The sequence below is a fragment of the Protopterus annectens genome, chromosome 2.part0, assembly GCF_019279795.1.
Source record: "Protopterus annectens isolate FY-2018-M chromosome 2.part0, PAN1.0, whole genome shotgun sequence".
NCBI classification, from domain to species: domain Eukaryota; kingdom Metazoa; phylum Chordata; order Ceratodontiformes; family Protopteridae; genus Protopterus; species Protopterus annectens.
Window position 1 is genome coordinate 1,388,887,459 of NC_056728.1, and position 21,730 is coordinate 1,388,909,188.

Below are 21,730 nucleotides of genomic sequence, written 5' to 3' on the forward strand. Positions count from 1 at the left end.
TGGATTTAGAGTAGAGAGGTAAGTGATAGTGCTTTGTGAAAAGTATGCACTGAACTCCAAGTTGCAGCCTCTAAGATGTCTTCGGTTGGTACTCCTCTGAGGAAGGCTGCTGAAGTGGCTGCTGCTCTGGTTGAATGTGGCCTAATGCCCTTAGGCACTGATTTGCCATGCTGTGAATAGCAGAAACGAATGCAGTGGCCTATCCACTTTGAAATACTCTGCTTTGAGATAGGCTTTCCTTGTGATCCTGCAGCATATGCTACTAGAAGTTGTTCAGTCTTTCTGAAAAGCTTTGGTTCTGTCCAAGTAGAAGCGTAGCTGTCTGTGAATGTCCAAAGAATGCAGAAGTCTCTCACCCTTATTCTGTGGGTTTGGGTAAAAGGTAGGCAAGTGAACTGTTTGGTTAAGAGCTACACTGGACACTACCTTAGGCATAAATGTAGGGTTTGTCCTCAGAGAAACCCTGTCAGGATGGAAAATTATAAAAAGTTCCACAGCCATGAGTGCCTGTAATTCTGAGACTCATCTAGCGGAGATAATTGCTAGGAGCAGAGCTGTTTTCCAGGATAAGAATTTTATATCAGCTGCAGAGGCTGGCTCAAACGGAGGTAGTGTAAGTTTCTCCAAGACATAGTTGAGGTCTCATGCAGGAATTGGTGCTCTCCTTGGGGGTCTTATGTTTTTGGCCCCTCTGAGGTACTGCCTTAGTAATGGATGAGAAAAAATAGGCGGTTCTGTATTGTAATGAGCTGAAATGGCAGAGGCATGAATCTTAATTGATGAAAAGGAAAGGCCTTTATCCAGCATCTCAGTCAAGTATTGCAAAATCGGAGGAATATTTGGAACAATCGTGTCAATACCTTGTGCCTGGTTCCAAGCACAGAATCTCTTCCATTTTTCTGCATAAGATTTTCTGGTGCTAGGCCTCCTGGCTTCCAAAATAACATCCATGACTGCTTTAGAGAGAGGTGTGTCTTGAATGGCTACATCATCCGCCATGCTGCCAGGTTTAAGGTCCTGAGTTGGCTGTGCAGTATCGGACTGTTTTGATGGGTCAATAAGTGAGGAATTTGAGGTAATGTCCAAGCTGGGCTTTGAGACAAGCTCTTTAGGATTGGGTACCAGTGCTGGCGGGGCCAGTCTGGGGCAATCAGTATAATTTTTGGCTTCTCTTGTCTGACCTTAAGAAGTACCTTGGGGAGGAGAGGCAGAGGAGGAAAGGCATATACGGTTAGGTTTTTCCAGCTGAAAGATAGAGCATCCACTTTCCATGCTTGCTTGTGAGAAGTCCTTGTGCAGAATCACTGTAGTTGGCAATTGTGAGGGGAGGCAAATAGGTCTATGTCGGCATCCCCAATTACTTGCTATCATGCTGAAGACTTGTGGATCCAATTTCCACTCGTGGGGATCTATTAGGTTTCTGCTTAATTCTTGTGCCAGAGTATTTATCCTTCCTGGCAGGAATTGTGCTTGCAGATGTACTTGGTAAGTCAATGCTGTGTCCCACGAGTTCATGGCTAGTCTGCAGAGAGGGTAGGAATGTGTGCCCCCTTGCTTATGTACCACATGACTGTAGTATTGTCCGTCTATCAGTAGTTGTCCTGGACGAAGTAGATCTTTGAAGGATGTCAGGGCATTTTGAACTACTAGCATCTATTTTTGATTGATATGTAGATGCATTTACTTGCGGACCATGTGCCCTGAACACATCTTCCTGCCATATGGGCCCCCCAGGCATAATCTGATGCATCTGTTGTCAACGTCTGCCTGGCTGTGGGTAAGGTGAATGGCTGTTCCGTGTTGTGGTGACAGGCTTTTGCCCACCAGCGAAACTCCTGTTGCAGGCAGGGAATCAGGGTAATTGTTTCCAGGCTGTGGCAATGTTGAGTCCAAACACTTTTTAGATACCACTGAAGTTTCCTCATATGCAGTCTTGCATATAGAATTAGCAGAATGCAGGATGCCATGAAGCCCAAAGCCTGCAGAATTTTTCTTGCAGATAACTGGGTCTTTGTTGCCAACATTTTGAAATAAGTAGTCAGTTGTCTGTGCTTGTTTGGCGTGAGATAAGCCATCTGGGCAGTTGTATTTAAGCTTGCACCCAGGAATATTATCTCTTGAGAGGGTACGAGTTTTGATTTCTTTTCGTTTACTGTGTACCATAGGCCTGATAGTAATGTTTTTACAAACGCCAGATGCTGCAGTAGAATGTCCTTGTTCTCTGCTTGAATAAGGCAGTCGTCCAAGTAAGGATATATTTGAATTCCTCTTCGTCTGCAAAAAGCAATTACTGGTGCCAGGCATTTTGTGAAGACCCTGGGCACAGTAGATAAGCCAAAGGGCAGTGCAGAGAATTGGTAATGCATTGAGCCAGCTATAAATCTGAGGTATCTTCTGCATGACTGTCTGATTGGGACATGCAGGTATGCCTCTTTTAGGTCTAAAGTCACAAGCCAAGCCTTCTTGCCCAGCATGGGCAGAAGCTGCTGCAGAGTTAACATTTTGAATTTCAGAATATCCAGGAATGTGTTCAGGATAGACAGGTCCAGTATTGGTCTCTAGGTTTTGTCCTTTCTGGGCACCAAGAATAGCCTTGAGTAAAATCCTAGTCCCTGCTCTTGCTATGGTACTTGCTGAATGGCTCTCATGACCATGAGGGATGAAACTTGTTTTTGTGCCTCTGCCCATTGATTGTGTGGCAGGTCTGGCATACCATTTGGCCTTGGCAGGGTGTGAAAATGGAACCTGTAGCCCTGGGATACGATATTTAAGACCCATTTGTCCTGAGGGATCATGTGACAATTTTGTGCAAAAAGTGCTAGTTTTCCCCCCCAAAGGAGCTGCCAGAAGATAAGTGCTTGGTGCTGGTAGGGGAAAGTCATTGAGACTGTTTCCTGTATGGCTGTGATTTTTCTTCTCCGCTTTTGGAGGTAGAAGCACCCCATTGTTTAGGCCTGTATGAGCCTTGGGGCTGTGATCTGCCTCTGGGGCGTCTGTATCTGCCTCTTTGTGGCCTGTCTGACACTGGAAAGGGCCAGTTCTTTGCAGGCCAGTTCCTGCTAAATCTGGGAAGCTATACCTGTAAGAAATCCTTGACTGTTTGCATAGATTTAGCTTTGCCCACCATTTTCTTTAACACCTCTTCTGCTTTAACACCAAACAAGGTATCATGTTGTAATGGAGCATCTAATAATTTTGCTTTAACATGATCGGGCAGATTCTGTTCTTTTAACCAAGCATGTCTCCTAATGACAGACCCTGTAACAGCGGACCTGCAAGAGGCCTCTAGAGAATCAAAAAGTACAGTTGTGTACCTACCATAAATGTAGATGTTAGAGTGTATTCACTGTTGCAGTCATTACTCTTGGGTTATCCTGCTGGCAGGCTACCCGCAGTCAGCCTGAATTCCAAACTCCTGGTCCGGCGTCGGTTGCTGTCGCCTCTTCCCTGACGTCAGTGCTCCAGGGGTATAAAAGATGCAGCAGACGCCATTTAATTCAGTTTTTCTTGCCCCAGATGTCAGGTGCCCCCAAAAGGGTAGGCTAAAATTCTGCTTATAAAAAAGCATGCACTAACAAACAATACCTTCATCTACAAGCAAATACATCACATAGGTTGTATAGAATAGAGAAGTACAGATAAGTCCCAGCAATGAAAGGGGGATGGTGGGAGGGTAAAGTACAGTTTTGTACCTACCATAAATGTAGATGTCCGAACAGGAATGCATCTGCAGTCCTTACAAATGGGTTGTCCTGTCGTCAGGCAGCCCTTCAGTCGGCCGGATTTCAAAGTCTGGGTCTGGCCTCGGCTGGTGTCGCACTTCACCCGACGTCATAGCTGCAGTTCTTCGGGTATAAAGGCATCAGCCGACGCCATTTTCCTCAGTGTTTCTTGCCCCAGATGCCAGTTGCCCTCTTGGATAGCTAAATTTTGGATAAATGCCAATGTTTCCAAATAGTAGAAGGCAAACACAAAAATAAGCATGTATGTACATATATACAAACAAATACACCATAAGAGATCCCCCCCAGCTAGCTATTAGATGGGCAAATACCCTAGGAATACCACAGAGGGGAAGGAGGGTGGGTAATCCTGACTGCAGATGCATTCCTGTTCGGACATCTACATTTATGGTAGGTACAAAACTGTGCTATGTCCTTCAAGGATGCATCTGCAGTCCTTACAAATGGGTAGAATACCATAGCCAAACTAGGGGAGGAGGAAGAAGAAATTATGGTGTAGTTAGGATCCCTTGCAAAACAGCAGTGGCAAACCCTGCTCGGGATCTAGAGTATAAAGGTAAGTTATAATGCTTGGCAAATGTATGCACGGAGGTCCAAGTAGCAGCCTCTATAATGTTCTTGGTAGCCACTCCTCGTAAGAAAGCTGTGGTAGTGGCTGTAGCCCTTGTAGAATGTGGTCTTATGTTCTGTGGAGTTTGCTTTCCATGGTAGGAGTAACAGAATCTGATGCAATTTCCTATCCACTTGGGGATTGTCTGTTTGGAAATTGCTTTTCCTTCCCTTCCTGTTGCATATGCTACCAGAAGCTGGTCAGTTTTTCTATTGCCCTTGGTTCTGTCCAGGTAGTAGCGCAACTGTCTGTACATCCAAAGTATGCAGCAGTCTTTCCCCCCTGTTCTGTGGATTGGGGAAGAAGGTAGGTAGGTGGACAGCCTGGTTTAAAGACACTCTGGATACCACCTTAGGCATAAATGTAGGATTTGTTCTCATGGACACTATCTTGATGGAAGATTAGGAAGGGTTGTACTGCCATTAAAGCCTGCAGCTCAGAAACCCTTCTTGCTGAGGTAATTGCCAGCAGAAAAGCAGTTTTCCAGGATAGGTGTTGAAGATCTGCTGTTGCTGCTGGTTCGAAAGGGGGGAGTGTCAATTTTTCTAGCACAAAGTTCAAGTCCCATGCTGGTAATGGTGGTTTCCTAGGAGGTTTTACATTTTTAATTCCTCTCAAACTGCCTGAGTAGAGGATGCGAGAAGACAGGGGGATCGAAGCTGTATTCTGCAGAAATAGCTGATGCATGTATCTTGATGGAGGAATAGGACAGGCCTGTATGGAAAAGCTCTGCCAAATACTCCAGGATGTTGGCAATGTCTACCTTTGACACATCTTTTCCCCTTTCAGTACTCCAAATGAGAAACCTTTTCCATTTTCCTGCATAGTTCCTTCTTGTTGAAGGTCTGCGGGCCTCAAGGATAATGTCTTTAACCCTTTGGGATAAATCTGGGTTAGTAGCTCTTATGTAAAGTTCCAGGCAGTCAGCTGCAGAGTTTTCAGGTTTGGATGCAGGGTGTTGTAGCCACTCTGAGTTAACAGCAAAGGAATCAGGGGTAGTGTCCACATTTTCCCCCGAGACATGCTCCTCAGTAATGGGTACCAATGTTGTCTTGGCCAGTCTGGAGCCATCAGAATGATCCTTGGACGTTCCTCTTTGATTTTCAATAGCACCTTGTGCATCAAAGGAAGAGGTGGGAATGCATATGCTGTCAGGCCTTTCCAACTGAAGGATAGAGTCCACCTTCCAAGCAAGTGGGTGGTACGTCCTTGTGCAGAATTTCTTGAGCTGGTGATTGAGTGGGGATGCGAATAGGTCTATTTGTGGCAGTCCCCATTTCCTTGTGATGACCTTGAAGATGTCCGGTGTAGCATCCATTCGTGAGCATCCGAGGTAGTTCTGCTTAATATGTCTGCTAGGATGTTTTCTTTTCCCGGTACAAAAATTGCTTGTAACTGAATGTTGTAGCTCAGAGCCATATTCCATAGGTCCAGTGCCATCCGGCATAGAGGGAATGAATGAGTGCCTCCCTGTTTGTTGATGTACCACATGACTGTGGTGTTGTCTGTCCTTATCATCAACTGCCCTTCTTGGAGGAATGGTCTGAAATTCTGGATTGCTAGTTTTACTGCCAGCATTTCCTTTTGATTTATGTGCAGGTGCAGCTGATCTGGAGTCCATAAGCCTTGTATGCACTTGTCCAGCTTGTGGGCCCCCCAACCGAGGTCTGAGGCGTCCGTTGTGATGGTTTGGCTTGGTTGAATGCTGTGGAAGGGCAAACCTGGGTTTGACTGGCATGCCTGAGCCCACCATAGGAACTCTTGTTACAGGCATGGGATTAGTGGTATTTCGGTTTCTAGGCTGTGCCTGTGTTGAGACCATAAATTCTTCAGGTACCACTGTAGCTTTCTCATATGCAGTCTGGCATGAGGGACCAGGATTATGCAGGATGCCATGAAGCCTAAGGCCTGCAGTACTTTCCTTGCTGTTAGTTTGTTCTGCTTTGTTAATGCCAAGAAGTAGAGAAGAAGTTGTTCTTGTTTTTCTGCAGTTAGGAAAGCCATCTGTTTTACTGTGTCCAATTCTGCACCTAAGAAGGTTATTCTTTGGGATGGTATCAGTCTTGATTTTTTTATATTGACTGTATATCCCAGGGCTTGCAGTAAGCAAATGACTCTCTGTAAGTCTTCTGTTAGCTTGTTTTTGTTGTCCACTTGTATCAGGCAGTCGTCCAGGTATGGATATATTTGGATTCCCTGAAGCCTGCAGTGAGCGATTACTGATGCCAGGCATTTCGTGAACACTCTGGGCGCAGTAGATAAGCCAAAGGGCAATGCTGAGAATTGATAATGCTCTGATCCTGCAAGAAATCTGAGGTATCTTCTGCAATTTGGTCGTATGGGGACGTGCAGGTATGCCTCCTTGAGATCTAGAGTCACCAGCCAATACTCCTTGCCCAGCATGGGAAGAAGTTGCTGTAGGGTCAGCATTTTGAATTTTGGAACAATGATGAATGTGTTTAAAGCGGACAGGTCGAGAATAGGCCTCCAATTTTTCTCTTTTCTTGGTACCAGGAATAGTCTGGAGTAAAATCCCTTTCCTTGTTCCATAGATGGTACCCTTTCCACAGCTCTCATCTTTGAAAATTGAGCTATTTGTTTTAGAGCTTCTGTCTTTTGATTTGGTGGTAGGTTTGGCATTCCTCTTTTTCCTGGTAAAGTATGGAAATGAAACCTGTAGCCTTGGTCTATAGTTTGCAAAATCCACTTGTCTCTTGTGATGTAGTGCCAGTTTTTTGAAAATAAGGCTAACTTTCCGCCTAAGGGTGCTGCTATTTGTTCCCTGGTAGGCGGTGCCAGAGCCAAGTCACTGTGATTGTCCTGTTGCAGTGGTAGTAGTTGTGTCTGTGCCTCGCTGGTTGTTACCTTGCCACTGGCGTCCCTGTAGGCACCTCCTCTGGATTGATTTCTGCCTCTTGAACGCCTATTCCTGCCTCTCTGTGTTTTAGAGGAGTCTGGAAAGGACCAATTTTGGAAGGCCAGTTCCTGCTAAACCTTGGAGGCTGAACCTGTAAGAAATCTTTCACTGTTTGTACAGATTTTGCCTTCTCTTCCATTTTCTTCAGTACCTGCTGAGCAGGAGAACCAAATAAACTGACCTTATCCATAGGAGCATCTAATAGTTTTGCTTTAACATGATCCGGCAAGACCTGTTCTTTCAACCATGCATGCCTTCTTATAACTGTGCCAGTCATGGCTGATCTAAAGGAAGCCTCCAGTGCATCATAGCCACATTTTAAAGAATGGTTACTAACCTGCTGAATGTTATGCACCATTTCTAGAACATATTTCTTATCTAAAGAATCATCAGAGGACAGTTTCTTAGTTAACTGATCAAGCATAAACTCCTGGTATTGGATCATATGAAACTGACAGTTCAATGCCCTAGCTGAGAGAGTAGCAGAGGTGTATACTTTTTACCCCATCTCTAAGGACCTGGATTCCCTTTCAGAGGGGAGAGGGTTTTAACTGAGGTCGAAGCTACTGCCTTAGGCCCCTGGGAGATAGTCTCGGGATCTGCAAAAGGAGCCTTGTATAAATGGTGATGTGTGTCCAGGACCCTGTAGAACCTATCGGGCTTAGCAGGGGCTGGAGGCAAAGTATCAGGAGCAGTGCAAGCATCATTAAATGCATCATCTACAACAGGAAGAACTGGAGGTATAGCTAAAGGCCTATGTTGTGGTAAATGCAAAAAAGTCCTAAGCCTTTTCCTTGAATCTGAGAAATCTTGCCCCTGCCATTGGAATTGCTCTCTCATGGCATGTAAGGTTTCCCCAAAGGAAAATTCCTCTGGTGGAGAGGCAGAAGGAATAGATTCCTCAGCATCGGAGTCTTCATAAGGAGAAAAAGGAGCCTCTGGATGGTCTGTATTGTCTGTATCATCAGTAGAATCATCTGAGGACACTGGCTCAGGGGGCTCTGCTCTAGGTCTCTTTTCTGGAGGAGGTTGAGAGGCCCTGTCTGGATGAGGTTGGGATCCCCTTATTAAAGAGATGAGATCCTCTGCCAGAGTGAGCATTTGGGAACTGGAACTGGGCCTGTGAGAGGGGGGCTTAACAGGCACAGACTTAGATGTTTTGTCTGCTTTAGCCCTGGCAAAGGCCTTTATGGACATGGCTGCAGGCGGCCTAGCAGCACCACGTGCAGGGGTTGAAACATCCAAAGGGATGGTGTCCGATAATTCTTGTGAAACCACAGTAGCAGGTTGAATTTCAGAGGCCGATTCAACCAGGTTAGAAGGGGCCTCGGTAGTAGTCATGGATTCGGCTGAAGATAGAACCGTATGCTCGGTTTCGGCCGAAACCGAGACACTCGCGGTTTGTTTAACCGCGGTTTCGGCCGAAACCGCGGACCGCGAGTGTCGGTCCTTTTCTTTGCGTTTCTTAACAACTTGTGAAGTCGGAGGATCCGACGGCATTATGTACGCAAAATCTGAGCCGAAAAACTGTTCAGCAAACTCCGACCGACGTCTAAGCGTCCGTCGGTTGAAAGAAGCACAGGCTAAACAAGCTGCTACGTTGTGGTCTGGGCCTAAGAGTGGAAATCTTTATGAGGTATTTGTTTCCCACAAGTTAAACAGTTATTCACTTTTTCTGACATCGGCTGAGGCAAGAAAGAGTCCCCAACGGGGTACTTAGCTTTTTAGAAGTCTTCGAAGTAGTATTCGGTAGTAGTAATCTCTGGATCTGACCGATCGGCACTTGCGAACAGCTTCTGCTTCGGGCGCAACGCGGCAAGAAAGACTGAGGAAAATGGCGTTGGCTGATGCCTTTATACCCGAAGAACTGCAGCTATGACGTCGGGTGAAGTGCGACACCAGCAGAGGCCAGACCCAGACTTTGGAATCCGGCCAACCCATTTGTAAGGACTGCAGATGCATCCTTGAAGGACATCCTGGACTGCAACAGTGAATACACTCGAACATCTACATTTATGGTAGTTACACAACTGTACTATGTTCATCGTGTTTCACTGTTGCAGTCATTACTCTTGGGTTGAATCCCAAAGCTGAGGTTGGGTGGCTGGGCCTAAATAGAATTAGGAGTGGCTATGAGGCCCTGCAGAACTGCAGTGGCGAAGCTTGCTCTGGATTTAGAGTAAAGTGGTAAGTGGTAGTGCTTTGTAAAAGTGTGCACTGAAGTCCAAGTTGCAGCCTCCAAAATGCCCTTAGTTGGTACTCTTCTGAGGAAGGCTGCTGAAGTACCTGCTGCTCTGGTTGAGTGTGGCCTGATGCCCTTGGGCACTGTTTTGCCATGTTGAGAATAGCAAAAGCGAATGCAGTGGGCTATTCATTTGGAAACTGTCTGCTTTGAAATTGCTTTTCCTTGAGATCCTGCAGCATATGCCACTAAGAGTTGCTCAGATTTTCTGAGAGCTTTAGTTTTGTCCAAGTAGAAGCGTAGCTGTCTGTATATGTCCAAAGAATGTAGAAAGTCTCTCTCCCTTATTCAGTGGATTCAGATAAAAGGTAGGCAAATTAATTGTTTGATTAAGAGCCACACTGGACACTACCTTAGGCATAAATGTTGGGTTTGTCCTCAGAGAAACCCTGTCCGGATGGAAAACTATAAAAGGTTCAACCGCCATTAGTGCCTGTAACTCTGAGACTCTTCTTGCTGAAGTTATTGCTAAGAGCAGAGCTGTTTTCCAAAATAATTTTATCTCAGCTGTATTAGCTGGCTCAAAAGGAGGCAGTGAGTTTTTCCAAGACAAAATTGAGGTGCCATGCAGGTATTGGTGCTCTTCTTGGGGGTCTTATGTTTTTGGCCCCTCTGAGGTACTGCCTTAGTAGAGGTTGTGAAAAAATAGGTGGGTCCGTATTGTAATGAGCTGAAATGGCAGAGGCATACATTTTAATCGATGAAAAGGATAGGCCTTTGTCCAACATCTCAGTTAAGTATTGTAAAATCTGAGGAATATTTGGTACAAGCATGTCAATTCCTTGTGCCTGGTTCCAAGCACAGAATCTCTTCCACTTTTCTGCATATGATTTTCTGGTGCTGGGCCTCCTGGCCTCCAGAATAACATCCATAATGGCTTTGGAGAGAGGTGTGTTCTGAATGGTTACATTATTCGCCATGCAGCCAGACTTAGAGTTTTGAGTTGGCTGTGCAGTATCTGATTGTTCTGTTGGGTCAGTAAGTGAGGAATTTGAGGCAATGTCCAGGCTGGGCCTTGAGACAAGCTCTTTAGGACTGGGTACCACTGCTGGCGTGGCCAGTCTGGGGCAATCAGGATCATTTTTGGCTTTTCTTGTCTGACCTTTAGGAGTACCTTGGGGAGGAGAGGTAGTGAAGGAAAGGCATATACTGTAAGGTTTTTCCAGCTGAATGACAGAGCATCCACTTTCCATGCTAGCTTGTGATAAGTCCTTGTGCAGAATCTCTGTAGTTGGCAGTTGTGAGGGGAGGCAAATAGATCTATGTCTGGGCATCCCCATTTCCTTGTTATTATGCTGAAGATTTGTGGCTCTAGTTTCCACTCGTGAGGATCCATGAGGTTTCTGCTTAGCTCGTCTGCCAGAGTATTTGTCTTTCCTGGCAGGAATTGAGCTTGCAGGTGTACTTGATAGGTTAGTGCTGTGTTCCACAAAATCATGGCTGTTCTGCAAAGGGGGTAGGAATGCGTACCTCCCTGCTTGTTTATGTACCGCATGACTGTAGTGTTGTCCGTCTTTATCAGCAGTTGTCCTGGATAAAGGAGATCTTTGAAAGCTGTCAGAGCATTTTGTACAGCCAGCATTTCTTTTAGATTGATATGAAGATGCATTTGGCTTGTGGGCCATGTGCCCTGGATACATTTTCCTGCCATGTGGGCCCCCCAGGCATAATCTGACGCATCTGTTGTTATTGTCTGCCTGGCAGTGGGTAAAGTGAAAGGCTGTCCCTTGTTGTGGTGACAGGCCTGAGCCCACCATCGAAACTCCTGTCGCAGGCAGGGAATGAGTGTAATTGATTTTTCCAGGCTGTGGCAATGTTGAGTCCAAACACTTTTTAGATATCATTGTAGTTTCCTCATATGCAGTCTTGCATATGGAATTAACAGAAAGCAGGATGCCATGAAGCCCAGAGCCTGCAAAATTTTTCTTGCAGATAACTGGGTTTTTGTTGTCAACATTTCGAAGTAAGAAGTCAGTTGCCTTTGTTCGTCTGGCGTGAGATAAGCCATCGGGGCAGTTGTATTTAAGCTTGCACCTAGGAATATTATCTCTTGAGAGGATACTAGTTTTGATTTCTTTTCGTTTACTGTGTACCCTAGGCAAATTAGTAATCTTTTTACAAACGCCAGATGTTTTAGTAAAATGTCCTTGTTCTCTCCTTGAATAAGGCAGTCGTCCAAGTAGGGATATATTTGAATTCCTATTTGTCTGCAGAAAGCAATTACTGGTGCCAGGCATTTTGTGAAGACCCTGGGCGCAGTAGATAAGCTAAAGGGCAGTGCAGAGAATTGGTAGTGCATTGATCCAGCTATGAACCTGAGGTATCTTCTGCAAGATTGTCTGATTGGGACATGCAGGTATGCCTCTTTTAGGTCCAAAGTTACAAGCCAATCCTTCTTTCCCAGCATGGGCAGAAGTTGCTGCAGAGTCAACATTTTTAATTTTGGAACGTCCAGAAAAGTGTTTAGAATAGACAGGTCCAGTAATGGTCTCCAGGCTTTGTCCTTTCTGGGTACCAGGAAAAGTCGTGAGTAAAATCCATGTCCCTGCTCCTGTAGTGGTACTCGCTGAATGGCCCCCATGTCCATGAGGGATGAAACTTGCTTTTGTGCCTCTGGCCATTGATTGTGTGGCAGGTCTGGCATGCCTCTTGCCTTTGGCAGGGTGTGAAAGTGGAACCTGTAGCCCTGAGACACTATATTCAAGACCAATTTGTCCTTAGTGATCATGTGCCAGTTTTGTGAAAAAAGTGCCAGTTTTCCCCCTAACGGAGCTTGTAAAAGGTAAGTGCTTGGTACTGGTAGAGGGAAGTCATTGGGACTGTTTCCTGTAAGGTTGAGATTTGTCTTCTCCGCTTTTGGAGGTAGAAGCACCCCATTGCTTAGGCCTGTATGAGCCTTGGGGCTGGGATCTGCCTCTAGGGCGTCTGTACCTGCGCCTCTTTGTGGCCTGTCTGACACTGGAAAGAACCAATTTTTTGAAGGCCAGTTCCTGCTAAATCTAGGTGGCTGTACCTGTAAAAAATCCTTAACTGTCTGCATAGATTTCGCTTTATCCTCCATTTTCTAACACCTCTTCTGCCTTAACACCAAACAAAGTATCATGCTGTAATGGAGCATCTAATAATTTTGCTTTAACATGATCAGGCAGATTCTGTTCTTTTAACCAAGCATGCCTCATAATCACAGAACCAGTTACAGCGGCCTTACAAGAGGCCTCCAAAGAATCAAAACCACATTGCAAAGTAAGTTTTCCCACTTGTTCAGCTGCATGCAATAAATCCTGCATTTCCTTGTTTTCAGGACATTCAGAGTTGGTCAACATTTTCTGTTTTAGTAGTGACATTAGGTATTGCTGATATTTAAGCATATGAAATTGACAATTTAAGGCCCTTACAGCCAAAGTAGCAGAACTGTAAACTTTTTTCCCCATCTGTCCAGTGCCCTTGAATCCCTATCAGAGGGGACAGGGTTTTTAGCATTGGAAGCTTTGACTCCCTTAGGACCCTGAGATATGGTTTCTGGGTCAGCAGCAGGGTTTTTGTAAAGAAATTTATGGAAATCTGGGACCCTGTAGTATCGGTCTGGCTTAACCGGTGCAGGGGGTATACAGTCTGGAGACAGGCCGGACTCTGAAAAAACATCTACAATGTCCAGAACAGGGGGAATAGCAAGGGGCCTGTGCTGAGGAAGTAAATCCTGGCTCTCCCAATGAAAGTGCTCCCTCATGGTATGCAGGGTTTCCCCAAAGGAGAAATCTACTGGAGGAGAAGCTGAAGGAATAGATTCTTCAGCATCAGAATCCTCATAGGGAGGAAAAGAGTATTCCTGATCAGAGGAGGAAATGGAAACCTGATCTGAAGATTCATATTCTGTCTCTTGCCTAGGCCTCTTATCAGGAGGGGGATGGGAACCCTGATCAAAGTAAGGTCTTCGGCCATTTTGAGCATTTGTTTTTTAGGCATGGAAGCCTGTCCTGGAGAATGCTGTACTTGTTTCTTTATCTTTAGAGCTGCTTTAGTCTTTGGCTTGGAAGCTGAAGATGGCTTTACATATAAATGAGTTGGTCGAAGACACCCTCAGAAGCCGATGCCTACACAGCGGCTCCAGACCCATCTGAGGGAATAGCTTCCGAGGATCCAATACCTTGAGTTTCCAGAGGCCCAGTCGGCTCCACGTGGGAGTCGGAAGCGGCCTGTGGCTCTGAGGTAGCGGGCGTCAGGGGCTGCGAAAGCGCCTTACTGAGAACCGGCGAACCAATGACAAGCTTAGCGGAAGCCTCATCATTGGTTTTGGACCTCTGATGCCTGTCCTTGTCTTTATCCTTGCATTTTTTAGAAATTCCGGTCGGTTGCTCCGACGGCATAGTATAATTGAATCTTCGGCCAAAGTAATGAAAGGCAAAATCGTACCGACGCTTTATAGTGCGTTGGTTAAATCTAGCACAAAACCGACAACAAGCAACGTCGTGGTCAGGGCCTAGGCAAGGAATACAGTAAGAGTGAAAATCCTTATGAGGTATTTGCTTCCCACAAGAAATACAATTGTTAACTTTTTCTGACATTGGTCTGGAGCAAGAAAAAAGTTTCCCCAACGGGGTACTTAGCTTTAATGAAGACTTTGGATCTGAAATTCAAATTTGAAAATCTCAGGAGTCGGCCGACTGGCACTTACGAACTGCTTTTGCTTCAACCACCGCGCGGCAAGAAAGACTGAAGAAAATGGCATCGGCTGCATCTTTTATACCCCTGGAGCACTGACGTCAGGGAGGAGGTGACAGCAACTGACGCTGGACCTAGACTTTGGAACTCAGGCCGACTGCAGGTAGCGTGCCAGCAGGATAACTCAAGAGTAATGACTGCAACAGTGAAACACGAACATCCACATTGCAAAGTATGCTTTCCTACTTGTTCAGCTGCATGCAATAAATCCTGCCTTTGTTTGTTTTCTGCACATTCTGAATTTGTCAACATTTTCTGTTTAAGCAGTGACATTAGATATTGCTGATATTTAAGCATATGAAATTGACAATTTAAAGCTCTTACAGCCAAGGTAGCAGAAGTATAAATCTTTTTCCCCCATCTGTCCAGGGCCCTTTAATCCCTGTCAGAGGGTATAGGGTTTTTTGCAGTGGAAGCCTTGACCCCTTTGGGACCCTGAGAGACAGTTTCTGGGTCTGCAGCAGGGTTTTTATAAAGAAATTTATGTGAATCAGGTACCCTGTAGTATCTGTCTGGTTTAACAGGAGCTGGTGGCAGAGAGTCAGGAGACAGTCCGGACTCTGAAAATACATCATCTACAATGTCTAAAACAGGAGGAATAGCAAGGGGCCTGTGCTGAGGTAATAAAAGGAAGTCTTTGAGCCTTTTCTTAGATTCTGAGTAATCTTGGCTCTCCCAGTGGAAATGCTCCCTCATAGTATGCAGGGTTTCCCCAAAAGAATAATCCTCAAGAGGAGAGGCTGAAGGAATAGATTCTTCAGCATCAGAATCCTCATAGGGAGGAAGAGAATATTCCTGTTTAGAAGAGGAATCAGAGGAAATGGAAAACTGATCTGAAGATGCATATTCTATCTCTTGCCTAGGCCTCTTATCAGGAGGGGGATGGGAACCCCTAATCAAAGTAATTAGGTCTTCGGTCATTTTAAGCATCTGTTTTTTAGGCATGGAGGCCTGTCCAGGAGAATGCTGTACTTCTTTCTTTGTCTTTAGAGCTGCTTAAGTCTTTGCCTTTGAAGCTGAAGTTGTTTTTTTTTTTTTTTTTTTTTACATATAACTGTGTAGGCCTGAAAACACCCTCAGAAGCTGATGCCTAGTCGGCTCCACGTGGGAGTCGGAAGCGGCCCGTTGCTCTGAGGTAGCGGGCATCAGGGGCTGCGAAAGCACCTCACTGAGAACTGAGGACAGGCCTAGCGGAAGCCTCATCGGTTTTGGACCTCGGGTGCCTGTCCTTTTCTTTGCGCTTTTTATAAACTCCGGTAGTCGGTTGCTCCGACGGCATTATATAGTTAAATCTTCTGCCAAAATAATGAAATGCAAAATCGTACCGATGCTTAATAGTGCGTTGGTTAAATCTAGCACAAAACCAACAACTAGCAACGTCATGGTCAGGGCCTAGGCAAGGAATACAGTAAGAATGGAAATCCTTATGAGGTATTTGCTTCCCACAAGAAATACAATTATTAACTTTTTCTGACATCGGTCTGGAGCAAGAAAAAAGTTTCCCCAACGGGGTTCTTAGCTTTAATTAAGACTTTGGATCTGAAATTCAAATTTGAAAATCTCAGGAGTCGGCCGACTGGCACTTGCGAACTGCTTTTGCTTCAAGAACTACGCGGCAAGAAAGACTGAAGAAAATGGCATCGGCCGCATCTTTTATACCCCTGGCGCACTTGACGTCAGGGAGGAGGTGACAGCAACTGACGCCGGACCTAGACTTTGGAACTCAGGCAGGCTGCAGGTAGCCTGCCAGCAGGATAACTCAAGTGTAATGACTGCAACAGTGAAACACTATGAACATTCTGCGTTGTCGGAGTAAGAATGAGCAACTTATGTCAACTAACTCATCGTCCGGTGGGTATGCTGGTCAGGGACTGTAAATGCAATTGGGTTACGCCTTAGTGGAGGCTAAAGTGCACCACCTCATTCACAGGCAGGTTACTGCTTGCTCGATACTGGGGGGAGGGGGGGGGACTATGACGAATGAGTTGGGAATACCTGCGGCATCCTACTCTCCTGCCCCACTTAGGAGTTTTCCCTTCCATCCCTACACAACTTAGAATAATGCTCACCTCCCAACTTCTGACTGACTTTAAGGGGTGGATGATTGACTTAAAGAAACAGACTGTTAATGTAATTTCCTCCCTAAAGAGGGATGGCCAGGATCACCTGTATCTAGGGTTGTGGCAGAACTCAGCAGCTCTTTATAGAGGGTAGAGAAGAATTAATGGACTGGCAGTATCAGGGTGGGATATCAGTAGTGTAGGTCAAGGCAACAGAAAAAAAAATATTACATTTTGGGCAGAATTAACAAAAGCGCACTCTTGCTACATCAGTGATATGGACACAATCTGCTTCTGTGTGACAGAGCATTTTTCCCTTGGCTTTGTGGAATAAACATTTTTACACTTATTATACGTATGACAGAATGGTTGCAAAAATGAGCATAATTTTTTTTCATCTCCCCCCCCCCCCCAACTGCCTGTCGAATGTCAATCCCCTCCCAACTAACTGACCCATTCACTCCCCCTTCCCAGGACAAGGGTCACATGCAAAGGTCTGTCATTTAGGCAACCATCAGTGGTGGCCTGTACCTTTCTTTCATCATCAGCCCTAGTTAGGTAAAACTCAGCTAGGTGCTGGGAAGAGGTGTTTTAACAGGCCTTACACACGAGGACATTCCCTCACTTCTGTAAGGGGTGCTCACACAAAGCGGTTCTGCTTCACCCCATGAAGCAAACAAGGTGGTCTCCACTGTGTACACCAAGGATACTGCAATGCCTACTGTATCCCTGAGTGCATGTGAACCTCTAGCACCTGCCTCCAGAGACAGGCGAGTGGCCCACACCTCTTCAATTCCTCTCCTTCCCACCCAGGGCTCCTCCAATGCCAGGACTGTTAAGTGAAACTTGGTCACCTGAATCACAGTAAGGCCACCATCTGTTTAAGTCATTGGTCCAGGCTAAAACATCTCACTTTACTGAAAACTGACTCCCCATTCTGGTGCCTTCACTCTATATCCAAGAAGGACTTGCATAAATTGTGACTCAAAGTTTTTCTATTTTATGGATGAGACTATTGCACTTGATTTCCATTTCACAAGAGAAAATATGAACAATGAAGCACTAGGATAAGAGCCTCAAGAATCAAATATGATGTTTGAGGGTAATGTAATCTCTAGTAACATTAGGTAAAGATGGTATGCATTGGGTAGTTACGAAAATAGTCTGTATAGCAGATAATGGTACCCCAATATGATACTGCAATGCATCAAAAATACTCCACTAACAAACAAGCAAGACAGGAAACAGGTAGAATAAGAAAAGAATACCAATTGCAAGAAAGCATAAGACAGTAATAACAAAAATGCTGAATGAAACTGCTGTGTTAATCTTGTCTGTACTCCCTATGACTAACAGTAAGTGGCAATTCACTGTTCCATTTGTATATTACCAGAGATACAGCCCCAGTTGCAAACATTACCTCAAACATTTTTAGACAAAAGAATCACTTGAGTGCAGTAATCCAATGAATACAGCACTCCTGGATCAAAAAGAAATACCAACTTACAAAAAAAAAAAAAATCACAACAACTTATTCACAGAAGACTGGCTTACCTTTGATTTTCTTCCCATGTAATTTTGGGCAAACCAGTCTGAATCCATAGCTTTTAGATTAGCCAGTATTTGACCCTGTAAAGAAAAACAAAAACCTGTAGGAGTTAAGTCAGCTTCACCAGTTTATAAACTGCCCCAACTCCAATGAAAGAAAATGAGCAAAAATAATTCAGTTTTAACAAATCAAAGTAAGGTCAGTTCTACCAAGGAATTAAAAATAACTTAATACAAAGAAAGCTAGCAAAGCAAAGGACTCCCCCAAACAGTGCATAATCTGTGTGTATGTTGAGTCTTTCGGCTTTTCCCGGTTAGGGGTCGCCACAGCAGAACTCTGGTCCGCTAATGATTGGCAGTAGATTTTTATGTGCTGAGTTGCCAGCCCTAACCCTTGTTAAAATGCCAGGTTTTTGTGCTATTAAAAAATGACAGCACAATATATCATTTCAACGAAGGCACGCCCATTCACGCATGTCTCCACACAGAAGACGCTCTAGCTGTGAATCGAACAGGATGTCTTACTGTGAGGCAACAATCTATGTGTATACAGAGTGATAACTATTTCAGGGTGAAATATCTTAAATGGTGTGCATCTTTCAATTGGAAAAAGTCTTTAGAGGCATGACAAACAATGCGCAAAGTGCATCACAGCTCTGGTCACAGGAGTCTGCAAAGTATACTTTCTCACAAACACACATGCAGCTCTCTTGATTTTGTGTGCGCACATATACACACGCACCTATACGCACACACATTGCATAAACGTGTTTGTGTGTGTGTGTATATATTATATATATATATATATATATATATATATATATATATATATATATATATATATATATATACACACACACACACACACATATGCACATATACACACACAAAATTGTATACACACATACAGATGTAGCGTTGTCACCTCACAGTAAGACGCTGTCTGGTTCGATTCTCAGCTAGAGCGTCGTCTGCGTGGTGACATGCGTGAATGGGCGTACCTTCATTGAAGGTTGTGCATCACGGCTGGTAACTCGGCACGTAAAAATCAACTACCAATCATTAGCCGACCAGAGTTCCGCTGTGGCGACCCCTAACCGGGAAAAGCCGAAAGACAACAACAACATACAGATGCATTGACACAGGCAAATAATTATGTCTATAAACGTACATGTACAGAAATATCCCTGCACAAACAGATTCACATATAGGTAACTTCAGTGTGTGAGTAGATCCAAGTGCTGTGGTCAATGTTCTGTTTTTGATTATATTTTTTCTTCAAATTTTATTTCCCTGTAATAATGCAAAATATAAATGGACTGTGCTCTGCATTGCTATAAGGTGTAAATGGCTTGCTGCTACTGAGTGTTGGGACTTGGTGTCTCCTTGGTGTTGCAACATTGTGTCAATACATCGGGTAGCAGCACTGTACAGTCAAACAGGATCATGGAAAACTGACTAGGGTTGATTTTTTTCTTCACGTGATGTTGCACAATCCTGGAATTAGTAAGTAAAAAGTCACAAGGGAGGCTGCACCCTCACACCCAACAACTGGGATGTGGGGGGGTGGGGGACTTTCTCCTTGCAAAAACATTTTCTTTAGGTAATTCAATGTGCCAGGAGTCAATGTGTTATTGATACACTGACTCAATGATCTTACAGTTCAGTTAACCATCATGAACTCAAAGATGTACACTCAACAATACAAGTCCATGCATACAAGCATATTACATACAGTGGATATAAAAAGTGTACAGACCCCTGTTAAAATGCCATTTTTTTGTGATATTAAAAAATGACAGCACAATAAATCATTTCAAAACTTTTCCCACCTTTAACGTGACCTATAACCTGTACAATTCAATTGAAAAACAAACAAATCTGTTAGGGGAAGAAACATAAAAAAATAAAAAAAACATTCAATAAGCTGGTTGCATAAGTGTGCACACCCTTAAACTAATACTTTGTTGAAGCATCTTTTGTTTTAATTACAGCATTCAGTCGTCTTGGATACACACCTGCCATCAATTAAAGAGACTCTGATGAAACCCAAATAAAGTTCAACTGTCCTAGTAGGATTTTTCTGACATTTACTCAGTTGCCTGCTACAGCAAAAGGCATGGTTCGCAGAGAGCTTACAAAGCATCAACGTTGTCTCATTCTTGAAAGGTATCAGTCAGGAAAAGGATACAAAAAAATTCCACAACGTTGGATATACCATGGAACACAGTGAAGACAGTCATCAAAAAGTGGAGAAAGTATGGGACAACGGTAATGTTGCAAAGAACTGGACGTCCCTCCAAAACTGATGAATAGACCCGACGAAAACTGGTCAGGGAGGCTGCCAAGAGACCTACAGCAACACTAAAGGAGTTGCAGAAATTTCTGGCAAGGACTGGTTGTGTACTAATGAGACAACAATCTCCTGTATTCTACATATGTCTGGCCTATGGTGTAGGGTTGCAAGACAGAAGCCTTTTCTTACACAGAAAAACATCTAGGCCCGGCTAAAATTTGCAAAACAATACATCAAGTCTCACAAAGGCATGTGGGAAAATGTGTTATGGTCTGATGAGACTAAGGCTGAACTTTGGCCATAATTCCAAAAGGTACATTTGGCGGAAAAACTATACTTCGCATCACCAAAAGAACATCTCCATGGTGAAGCATGGTGGTGGCAGTATCATGGTTTGGGAACTGGGGCTTTAGTTACGGTAGAGGGAATTATGAACAGTTCCAAATACCAGTCAACTTTGGCCCAAAACCTTCAGGCATTTGCTAGAAAGCTGTAGATGAAAAGGAATTTCATCTTTCAACATAAGTCCCCAAATGTACATCCAAATCAATGGCTTCACCAGAAGAAAAAGTTTTGGAATGGTCCAGACCTAAATCCAATAGAAAATCTGTTGGGTGACCTGAAGAACAAGTGATGCCCTCGCAATCTAACAGATTTGGAGCGCTTTTGCAAGGAAGAGTGGGCAAATATTGTCAAGTCAAGATGTGTCATGCTGATAGACTCCTACCCAAGAAGACTGACTACTGTATTCAAATCAGAAGGTGCTTCAACAAAGTAATAGTTTAAAGGTGTGCACACTTATGCAACCAGCTTATTGTATGTTTTTTTTTTTTTTTTATATTATTCCCCTAATAGATTTGTTTTTCAATTGAACTGTACAGGTTATAGGTCACATTAAAGGTGGGAAAAGTTTTGAAATGATTTACTGTGGTCTCATTTTTATCACACAAACCTGGCATTTTAACAGGGGTTTGTGCACTTTTTATACCCACTGTACATATAAATATACACATATATGTAACATTCATATACACAACCAAACAAAAAAGCTTTGCAGGGAACCAGGCTAGACTCTGAATAATCCAAAATAAACTTTAATATATAAAAAAATAGTTGAACTAAATCACAGCGTTTTCGTTTCACAGACTTCATCAGATGTACCACATTAAACAACTCTGGGTCTTATATACTCCACATCCAATAACCCATCATGTTAATTGCCAATTAAAAACAATTAAACCTCAATGAATAGTCATAGCAACATAGCATAAGTAAATAACAATATGAGCAATAAACAGAAAACTTAAAAAGAACAAAAATATATAGGTTCATAGATAGGTACTAGGCCTATCAAGCCCTGGGGCCTATATAAGCCTAGCCAAAAAGGTTCCCTGGCTTTCACTACCCAAGAAAATTATTTTCTTATGGCCCTGTCGAGCAGTGTCGCAGAAGTGATCCCTGGGGTGAATTTTCTATTTCCCATCTAGTCAAGATTTTTCTTAAAGAGGGCCAATGAGGAGCTTTGCTTGACATGTATGGGTAGTTTGTTCCAGAGTATGTCAAGTCTCTGGGACAGGAATCTATCCCTCCAGCAT

General features: G+C 44.0%; 1 protein-coding gene across 4 annotated transcripts in view; it reads right to left on the reverse strand.

Moving 5' to 3' along the window:
- HADHB (hydroxyacyl-CoA dehydrogenase trifunctional multienzyme complex subunit beta) overlaps nucleotides 1-21,730 on the reverse strand; it is a 1,343,347-nt gene that overhangs the window by 254,274 nt on the left and 1,067,343 nt on the right. For all 4 annotated transcript variants that reach the window (XM_044061616.1, XM_044061615.1, XM_044061614.1 and 1 more), the window contains exon 14: nucleotides 17,846-17,920. In XM_044061616.1, coding sequence (XP_043917551.1) covers nucleotides 17,846-17,920 — 75 coding nt within the window. The remainder of the gene's footprint in view (nucleotides 1-17,845; nucleotides 17,921-21,730) is intronic.